Here is a 10293-nt window from a genome sequence, read left to right as displayed (position 1 = left end):
GGCCTATCCAAAGTCGTGCAAAAATGTGTTTCGTTGTTGGTAATGGTATCGAGAGTTTATTTTCACAGATAGAGTTAAGGTCAATTATTAGTTTCATACTAAACTGCTCATATGAGATCATTTATGATATTTTATTGTTAAAAGATTTATTGAGCTCCCAGAACAGTTTTCCAATAACTTGTAAAATAAGTTTGCATAAAAGAGGGAAAAAAAATTGTTTAGATAGATTGTAAAATAATAAATTCTAAATTGTTTGTTAATGATCCAAATATATGACCTTATAATTCACAAATGTGATTTATTTAAGGGCCATTTAGTCAAAATAATATCAATTACGAGAGAACAAGATATACATAGACCAATCACAAAATAATGTGTACATCAAACCTGCCAGCAAGAGGAGAATTTCTAGAATTAATCTACCTGCTTTATTATTCAAATCTCATTGTTTAAATAACAGTGTTTGTTACAAAATTGATTATCAACCGAATTACAATGATAAGATAATTGAGCATAAAATAATCTAATAACTCAATCAGATATCTCTACCAAAAAACTAGGAATTTATTTGCTAAATTCTAATACTAATCAACTACTAACAGCTCCCTTGGATAAAGGAACCACTCCAACCATCAACAATTTTTGACGTTCAGCAAAAACATAGTGTTTGTTTTTGCCTAGAAATTGATCCGACTGATATTGAACCTGGAAAAAAAATGCATAAAGTTAAGATACTTTAACAACAGCTCACACAAAAAATAAATAACACAGCAGAATAAAATATCAAGCTTACTTCTCCTGGATAATAAACAATGGTTCACACTTAAGCATTATAGCTAGGGAACATAATTCTGCAATTTAATGCCACAGATGACAAAAATAAGTTAGATAACTAGCTCCCTTTTCTTTTTTAAAAACTAGAAATTAGTATAAGAACTAGTTTCTTTGTAAGAACAGAAACACAAAGTAAAAAATTTAAACTTTGGCCAATACCAATAAGCAGGCTTCATAGTGACATAGGATATACCAAAATACGCCGGAAGGTGGCCTAGAGCAATAGCAACTCCGCACCCAGGAACCAGGTCGTGATGTCCTTATGCCATGCTAGAAATTAATTTTCTTCTTTATAAAAGGCCTTCCACCTAATTACAGAGCTACCCGTATGCCTCTTTTGCTTCCAAACTAAAATTTTCCTCCTAGCCACTCATAATTACAACTTGCACCCATCACAAAACGCTTCCAAACTAAAATTTTCCTCATAAACACTCATAATTACAACTTGCACCCAATACAAAACGCTAATAGGCATGGAGAATAGGCTTACTCTGAATGAGTCTGTCAGCACCACACTAACATGAACCCACAACACCTAATAATCAGAACACAAAGCCATAAGAAGTTTGGAAAAAAAGGGATCTCTATGAAGCATTTCAACAAACACTTTCTGTGCCACTAAAAGAGGAAATAAATTTGGTACCTTGCAAGTGCAGAAATGTTGCCAACGTTGCAATGGTGGTGATGATGAACAGAAAGAGATAACAGATTGCCCAATTTTCAAATTAAAATTTGAATTTGCATGGAGGGTTAATGCAGCGGGGCTAACAGCTGTTAAGTGTGGAGTTGTGTTGAGATGATGTGGCAAGTAAGCTGATCTCAGCTATATTTAATGATGTGGTTTTTTTGTATTGGCTGGGACTACTCAATAATTTCTCCCATTGCATTCCTTTGTCAACCTTTCTGTCACTTCCTAGTGCAGAAATAGTTGGGATCAAGACCAAGTGACAAACTACCAAAAACGTGACATCTACGAAAGCCGAAAGGTACTAATGTGCAAAATTCTTGTTCACAACAAATTGTAGAAATTTAAAAGACGACTTGCTTGAGTCAATGCATGACTTTCCATTTTGTAGTCTTTGCTCATCGTAATGGGTCTCACTTTAACTTGTTGGCTACTAGCTCAAAGAACAGAAAGCAATGGACATCTCTGTTTTTGTGTTTTTGAGTTCCAGTTTTTTTCTTTTCTACTTTGTATTCTCACATGCCACTGACAACATTACTGGATCCCAATTCCTAAGTGACAGGGAGGCCACAACCTTGGTTTCTAAAGATGGAGGCTTTGCTCTGGGGTTCTTCAGTCCAGGTGATTCCACTAACCGTTACTTGGGAATATGGTACAACAATATCCCAATTAAAACGGTTGTTTGGGTAGCAAACCGGCGCAATCCAATCACAGACTCGTCTGGCGTGTTGATGGTAAGCAGTTCAGGTAGTCTTGTTCTTCTCAACCAAAATTCAACTGTTGTTCGGTTGGCAAATTCAACAAAAGAGGCCGGGAATTCAATGGTACAGCTTTTAGATTCAGGAAATCTAGTATTAAGAGAAGTGCATGAAGAAAACCCAGAAAATTATTTGTGGCAAAGCTTTGACTATCCTTCTGATACGTGGCTACCAGGGATGAAACTTGGATGGGACTTAAGGACTGGTCTTGAAAGACGCCTAACTGCATGGAAGAGTTCAGATGACCCCTCTCCAGGAGAACTGAGTTGGGGGATTGAACTTCATAATTACCCTGAATTCGTCATGGAGAAAGGCTCCAAGATGTATTTCCGGACTGGCCCATGGAATGGCCTTGGTTTCAGTGGTGTACCCGAGGTAAGGGCCAACGCAGTTTTCAACTTCAGTTTTTTCTCCAACAAGGACGAGGTATACTTCATATTCAACATAATTCAGCATTCTGTAATCTCAAGATCAGTTTTGAACCAAACTCAGTATGAACGCTACATATGGGACAATGGAAAATGGAGCCTGTACTTACATTTTCCAAGAGACGAATGTGACACTTATAATTTATGTGGTGTTTATGGAAATTGTATCATTAGTGAGTCACCTATCTGTCAATGTATACAAGGATTCAAGCCTAAGTCAGCAAACACATGGATTCCGGATGAGTGGTCTAAGGGATGTGTACGCAGTACGCAATTGAGCTGCCAGGATAAAGAAAAAATTGGGTTTGTTAAATTTGTTGGGTACAAATTGCCAGATACCACGTATTCTTGGGTGAACCAGAGTATGAATCTTGAGGAATGCAGAGTAAAATGTTTGAACAACTGTTCCTGCATGGCATACTCAAACTCAGATATCAAAGATGGTCCAGATGGAGGAAGTGGCTGCGTCATCTGGTATGGGGATCTAATCGATTTTAAACCGACTGCAGCTAATAGGCAGGATATATATATTCGAATGCCTGCTTCAGAGCAAGGTAAGGGCCTATAGTCTTCATTGCTGTACCTAAAATATTTTTGCTTTTCTGTTGCTAATCCAACCATTCGTATATTGATCGATGTGCCATCAAATCCCCTGTAGTATAACTTATTCGTATTTTGATGTGCAATCCAAACTAAGATCTTTGTTTCCATCTGTTTTATTGCTAATTCAACCATGACGTAGTTAAAGGCAAGCAGAAGATGAAGGTGACAGTAATAGTTGTGGTTGCCATTGCCTCTGTTTTTGGGGTGCTCTGGATTCTTTACTGCCTTTGCAAAATGACAAGCTTGAGAGGTAATATTACTTTCTCTTACTTCGGAAAAGATATCGAAAGATCTTAATCGTACAGAGCAGCTAGTAACATGTTGAACAACAAAAGTTGTGATATATAGCCATTTGATCTTAATATAAAATCATGCTTAAGGAAGAAAATTTGCATAAGCTAATTGAAAGAATTACGCAAGTCAATTAAATAATGTCACTAGACCACAATTGTGAGCAAACTTGAAATACTTGTAGTACTTATAGCAAGTGTGTTTATTCCATGAAAATTTTGCATAGCTCTCATTCTATCCTTGAAGGACCAAGTTACATTCGGTTGTGATACATAGCCATTTGATCTTAATATAAAATCATGCTTAAGGAAGAAAATTTGCATAAGCTAATTGAAAGAATTACGCAAGTTAATTAAACAATGTCACTAGACCACGATTGTGAGCAAACTTGAAATACTTGTAGTACTTATAGCAAGTGTGTTTATTCCATTAAAATTTTGCATAACTCTCATTCTATCCTCGAAGGACCAAGTTACATTCAGTAAGCTTATTTGATTCGAGAGCATAAAACAAGCATATTCAAGGCAAAGAATATAAATTTATTGTTAAAATTAACTAATTGTGTGTGTTAGAAATACTAAATGAGTGTATTGTATTTCTCAAGTACAGGAGTGTCTTTATATAAGAGACAGAGTGTGTAGTACAAGTATGTGTGCTATACAAATAAATAAGGAGGGCCTAAAGCCCATAGACATCAATAGTATGAAAAGTAAAACATTGGAAGGGAGCTTACTTTCGTTAATGTAATGAGGCATGTACAATTGTGGTTTATTCTAATTTAAAAGAGAAGTTTAAAGGATATACAATGTTAAAGATATATTAGACATATTAGCCCAATATAATACGACCAACCCATCTACTTTGTGTGCAAGACAAGTCTCCTACTTACTGGTAGTTTAGATTTGATTCTCCTTTATATACTAATGTCATGGTTCATTATAACACAAGTTTTGTACTACACTCTTACATACAATAAAGATATAACCCTTAAGGATTTCCTCCATAGACATAGGTTGACAAAGCTGAACCACGTAACTCTTGTATTCTCATATTACTATTCTATGTTTCCTTTTTCGTATCTACTCTAACATATTCAACATGGTGTACACATCATTGCTAATATTTAACAAGAAGAATATGGGTGTTAGGTAAATTTTTTTTTATGTAATTTATTTGATGGGAAAAAAGGGGGTTAATTTATGTACTCACTTAAGTAGTAAACAAGGCCAGCTCAAGCAGGTAAATACATACAAGCTCATGTGGTTCATTAAAGCTTGCTCAAGCAAGGCCTTGCCTAACTTTAGCTTGAGGCTCACTTGAGGGAGAATCACAAAAACATAATCTGAATCCTATTAAGATTAGAATTTTAACCCTACATGTAAACACTTATTAAAATGAGTCTGATGTTAGAGTGGCAAAAAGTAAGCACTTTTAGTGAAGCAGGAAGTCATCAGCACTTTTAGGTTTCGTTTGATTAAGGGATAGAAAATGAGGAGGGGATGGAAAAGTTGGAGGATAGAAGATATTTTAATTTTCTCTCATGTTGTTTGGTTTTGGGATGGAAAAGTGATGCGATGGAAAACTCATTTATTTTGTTGAGAAGAAAAATGAGAGGACAAAAAGTGTAGTGTGCATACATTTTCTCCCATACCCCTAGTACGTAATATAAGAAATAATTTCTTTATAATCATTAAAAAAAATTTACTTATTATCAATTAAAATATTAAAAATAAGCCATCTATTAGAAGGCTTTTTAGAGAGAGAGAGAAACACTTTGATTATGTGGCTAGGTTTTTGTAACCAAGTTTTCTCTATTTCACCAAACCAAAGAGTTTCAAAGTAGATCTGAAGATTCCATTTGTGAAGAAGCTGAAGTCATAGCAACCACCACATACTTGCTACTATGAAGAAAACCTTCAAGAGGTTCTTGAAGTCAGTTGGAGATTCCAATGGTGATTATGGGTGGAGTGTTCATATATTCTAGAGTTCAAAGGTTCTGAAGCGATAAAAAGTTTCTACTATAAGTTCATCTACTGGTTTGTAGAGTCTAGGAACAAAGGTTTTGTACTAGATCTTAAAACTTCGCTTTATTATAGTGAATTGCTTCTTGGAAAGGTTTCCCCCCAAATTTTTTATTGTGAAACTAGTTTGTTTCATTGGTTGTCTTGGGTCATCCTATCTTGTCATATTTACTATTCTGTTGTGCATGATTTTGACTTACTATTGATGTTTGTTTATTTGAACAAGGTTCATTAATAATATAATTAACAACTTGGATTTAAAACTTGTTAATTCTATCAACCGATGTCTAAATTTTCCAATATATATATATATATATATATATGAATGATTAGAGGTGAAAACCACCATTTGGTAAAAAGAAAAAAATAACCATCGTCGATTCAAAAAAGAAAAGGGGAAATCCACAATTTGATTAAAAGAGAAAAGCACTTTAAAAGAAAAAGAAAAAGAGGAACATGAATAAGAACAACGTTAAGCACACAACCACAATGGAGAGAGGGCAGATATAGTATTTTCTCATCTAGCACTCTCCTCTCCATTTTCTCTCCTAAAATCACCCCAAATTTGGGAGAAAAGATTCTAGTGGTCCCTAGGAGAAAATACCTCCACCAAAATCTCTTCAATTTTTCACCCTAACCAAACAAACGAAAACCCCATTTTTTTCTCATATTTTTTCTCCCCCATTTTATATTCTCTCTGTTTTCACCCAACTAAACACACCGTTAGAGAGAAAACTCATGTCTTTCATCCCATGAGCTTTCATGAGAAAATCCTTTAGTTCTATAAAAAGCTTGTGATCCAAAATTTGAAATCTCAAGAGTCTCTCTTCCAATTAGTTCACTTTAGATCAAATCTTTAAGGAAGCACCTTAGAGCAAGGATGTCAATACCGTACCGGAGGCCGTACCGGTTTGGCCACCGGTACGATATAATTCGGATACCGGTCAATACCGGTGTACCGTTTTAGGTTTATCGCTATTTTTTATATTTATAAATAAATAAATATATATATATATATATGTATGTATGTATGTATGTATGTATGTGTCTGTGTATATATATATTATAATAAATATAAAATTTTACCATAAAACATTTCCTCAATTCAGAACTAATTATTCATGGTTTTAGACTTTAGTATCAATTAAAAGGGAAAAAAATAAAAAAAAAAATAAAATAGAAAGCTTAAAAGTTACCATTGCATACTAAGAAAACAAATAATACTAATAAATTAATGCAAATAAGTTACCATTCTGTCCTAACAAAAATTCAAAAATTACAAAACTTAATTAAAAAAAAAAAAAAAAAAACCTTTTTCTGTACCGGCCGGTACTCCCGGTACTGGCCGGTATTGCCCGAAATTGGCCGGTATGGCCGGTATTTTTTCCGGTACGAAACAGGGGGGTCGAGCGTACCGGATTGCTGGCCGATACGGTATATTCCGGCCGTACTGGCCGGTACGGTACGGAATAGATAACCTTGCCTTAGAGTGTGCCAAAGTTTCTAGTTTGTTCATGCAGATGTGTCATTTATGAAGGGATCCATAGAAGAATAAGTTAAAAGTTCCAAACTAGTTGTGGTCATAAGAGTGAGTTATCTCCTAAAACTATACAGTATAAGTATAACAAATTGTAAAACTCCACTGGTAATTCATTTTCTTAGTTAGAATAGATTATCCATAGTAGAAGTTATTCTTGTAGTGCTTTACCCTTTTTGTGAATTCTCCATCGTTTTTCCACATTATTAGTATATCGTGTGTCTCGTGCTTTTATCATTTTTAGCATTCTGCAACAAGGCTTGGCGACTTGTTGTTTGTTGGAACACAATATTGAAATTTTGGATCATATAATTGATTTAATTTGAAACTAAATAATAATTTTGCTATATAATAATTTCTCATAGGACTAAACCGAATTTAATAGTTGTCATATTTTAGTTTCTTTTATATAACGTATAGACCATCTTGCTCTTATCAGATAAAATGGAGAACAATGTTATGATAGACCAGAACATTGAAGGCCAAAGGGAAGACTTAGAGGTCCCATTCTTCAGCCTAGCTACCATAGCCACTGCCACTAACAACTTTTCAATCAATAACAAGCTCGGTGAAGGGGGTTTTGGACACGTATACAAGGTAAACTCACAAGATGATTTATAAAGACCAGACCATAGAAAACGTAGCTCTCATCATATTCAATATCAATAAAATATACTAATAAATGAGAATTTCCAGGGTACACTTACAGATGGACAGGAAATTGCTGTGAAAAGGCTTTCACAAAGTTCTGTACAAGGATTGAATGAGTTTAAAAATGAAGTTACGTTGATTGCCAAATTGCAGCACCGTAATCTTGTTAGGCTTTTAGGCTATTGCATCGAAGGACATGAGACAATCCTAATCTATGAATACATGCCCAACAGAAGCTTAGACTCCTTCATTTTTGGTTTGAACTTCTCAAAAACTTAATAATTCTTTGCCAAATTTCATTTATTGTTTTTTAGCACAAAGTTTCTCCAAACTAATTTAGAGAATATCTACTACATGGCAACTTTAAAATCTATCCTTGTGTACTTTTTGTCACATAATCTACTAAACTATCATATATCTTGTTCAAATTATTTAATGAATTATGCAAATTAATGCACGTGGATGACATTTTCCTAACCCAGTTTGGAGGAAAAATTTGTTTATTTTTTATTCTTACTTAAATAAATTCCAATTTCTTGTTTTATTGTTTAAGTTGGACTTAGTATAAACATGAATGACAAACTTGCCAGATCAAACAAGAGCTGGAGTTTTGGGTTGGTCTATGCGCTTCAACATTATTTGTGGGATTGCACGGGGGCTTCTCTATCTTCATGAAGATTCTAGACTGAGGATCATACACAGAGATCTCAAAGCAAGTAACATTTTACTTGATAGTAATATGATTCCAAAAATTTCTGACTTCGGAATGGCAAAAATCTTTGGTGGAGATCAGACCGAAGGAAATACAAATAGAGTAGCTGGAACCTAGTAAGTATTCTTAACATGCTCTATTATCAACTTTTTCTTCCTAATTAAAGTGTTTCATTCTTAATGATGTTCTGCAGTGGTTATATGGCACCTGAATATGCCATTGATGGTCTATATTCAGTAAAATCTGATGTATTTAGCTTTGGAATATTGTTGTTGGAGATATTAAGTGGAAAGAAAAATCGAGGATCTTTCCATCCAAGCCATGGTCAAAACCTTGTTGGAAATGTGAGTTATCAAAACAGTTAACTCTCCATTTCATAGATAATGATATGAATAATGATAGGAAATTTATAAATGTTTTAGGCATGGAAATTATGGAAAGAAGGCAAGCCTTTAGAACTTATTGATACTTGCTTAAAGGACTCTTGCATCTTATTGGAGATTGTACGTTGCCTGCGGATTAGTTTCTTATGTTTGCAACAACATCCTGAGGATCGGCCTAACATGTCATCTGTGGTTATGATGTTGCATGGTGAGAGTTCATTACCTGAACCTAAAGAGCCTGCTTCTTTTGTAGGAAAAAAATCATCTTCATCGAGAAAGAACCAATCATCCTCAACCAATGAAATTACTGTTACACTGTTAGAGGCTCGATAGCCAAATGTCATATGAATTTTATTATTGCATATCTAATAATTGATATTTCTATTGTACATTTTGTAAGTTAAATATAGTTTTATTTCCTAAGTTTGTAACATCAGTCTTATTTGAACGTTAAAGGCTGTAAGGTTGAATTTAATCAACCATCTTATTGGCTTTATTCCGTGCCAAATTTGCTTATATTTCAGCATTTAGTAACCCTGTATTTAGATGGGTTTATTGTAAGGGTAGTGAGTGAGATAGAGTGTTGATTGCTCAAGAGTGTGTAAGAAAACAAAGACTCGCGGCTTGATCTCGCGAGTGGCTAGCGGCTGCAAGCTGCCAGATGCATCACACGTGCCAAGCGTGCCAGAAGGTGAACAGTCATGCTAGCTAGAGTACTATAGGACAAAACAGTATAACTGGCCATACGGTTATCTCGCGACTGGGTCTCGCGACTTACTCAAGTCGCGAGGCCAAGTCGCAAGCCACCCCTGTTTTGTAAAACTTGACATTTCACATTCCTCTCTCACTCCAGTATAAATACCCTTTATACCCACAAATGAAAGAGAGCTTCCAGAGAGAATTTTGAGAGATAAACCCTAGAGAAAAATGAGATTGATTCACCTACAATCTATACATTAGAGTCTCTTCAAATTCCTCAACTCTCTTCCTCTCCATTGTCATACCCTTGAGAGGCATTTTACCAAAACCTTGTTCTCACCATATTCATCACTGTGAGAGGGCTGTTTGGTGTTCTGGGAAGCAGTTAGGAAGGAACCAATTTACATTGGTTGATGCTACGGTCTAGTAGCGGAATCCGGGAAGCTAGAAAAGAAAAAAGTTCGGCGCAACCTCTTTGGAGCAAGAAGCTTGGAGGGCTTAGGTGCACTGGGTAGATTAGGCTTGGAGGGTCTATTGCTGTCCATGTATCCCAACTACATTTTCTAGTGGATTGTTTACCGCTTGGAGGGCGGCGGAGAGGTTTTACGCCGAGGGCTTCGGTTTCCTCTTCAATAACACATCGCGTGTTGTCTTTGTGTTTGCATCTTCCTTCCCTTTTATCTTTGCCTTT

General features: G+C 35.3%; 1 protein-coding gene and 1 long non-coding RNA gene across 6 annotated transcripts; one reads left to right on the top strand and one right to left on the bottom strand.

Moving 5' to 3' along the window:
* Positions 1 to 429: 429 nt before the first annotated feature.
* Positions 430 to 1814, bottom strand: LOC115955662. Of its 3 annotated transcripts, none has more exons than XR_004084163.1 (3): positions 994 to 1814; positions 794 to 851; positions 430 to 705 (listed from the first exon to the last, which is right to left on the bottom strand). It is a non-coding gene; the product is annotated as an uncharacterized LOC115955662 (long non-coding RNA). The 3 variants fall into 3 exon arrangements; XR_004084165.1 differs by having other exon boundaries at positions 1028 to 1814; XR_004084164.1 differs by having other exon boundaries at positions 794 to 1369; positions 1478 to 1814.
* Positions 1815 to 1847: 33 nt separating this feature from the next.
* LOC115955660 (G-type lectin S-receptor-like serine/threonine-protein kinase At4g27290) lies at positions 1848 to 9307 on the top strand. 3 transcript variants are annotated; one of them, XM_031073887.1, is made up of 7 exons: positions 1848 to 3259; positions 3454 to 3558; positions 7597 to 7754; positions 7854 to 8064; positions 8399 to 8636; positions 8714 to 8864; positions 8943 to 9304. In XM_031073887.1, the coding sequence occupies exons 1-7, from the start codon at positions 1975 to 1977 to the stop codon at positions 9234 to 9236; spliced, it is 2442 nt and encodes an 813-aa protein (XP_030929747.1). In that variant the 5' UTR covers positions 1848 to 1974; the 3' UTR covers positions 9237 to 9304. The 3 variants fall into 3 exon arrangements, with proteins under 3 accessions (XP_030929747.1, XP_030929746.1, XP_030929748.1); XM_031073886.1 differs by having other exon boundaries at positions 3448 to 3558; XM_031073888.1 differs by lacking the exons at positions 7597 to 7754; positions 7854 to 8064 and having other exon boundaries at positions 3448 to 3558; positions 8943 to 9307.
* Positions 9308 to 10293: the final 986 nt, after the last annotated feature.

Source organism: Quercus lobata, chromosome 8, assembly GCF_001633185.2.
Source record: "Quercus lobata isolate SW786 chromosome 8, ValleyOak3.0 Primary Assembly, whole genome shotgun sequence".
Taxonomy (NCBI): Eukaryota; Viridiplantae; Streptophyta; class Magnoliopsida; order Fagales; family Fagaceae; genus Quercus; species Quercus lobata.
This window is presented reverse-complemented; position numbering and strand designations above follow the sequence as displayed.

Bases quoted from the DNA above. Each gene is read 5' to 3' on its own strand.
- LOC115955660 (XM_031073886.1), top strand. From the start codon at position 1,975: ATGGACATCTCTGTTTTTGTGTTTTTGAGTTCCAGTTTTTTTCTTTTC. The intron at 3,559-7,596 runs GTAATATTACTT...TGCTCTTATCAG, and splicing joins CAAAATGACAAGCTTGAGAG to ATAAAATGGAGAACAATGTT. The intron at 8,865-8,942 runs GTGAGTTATCAA...TAAATGTTTTAG, and splicing joins GTCAAAACCTTGTTGGAAAT to GCATGGAAATTATGGAAAGA.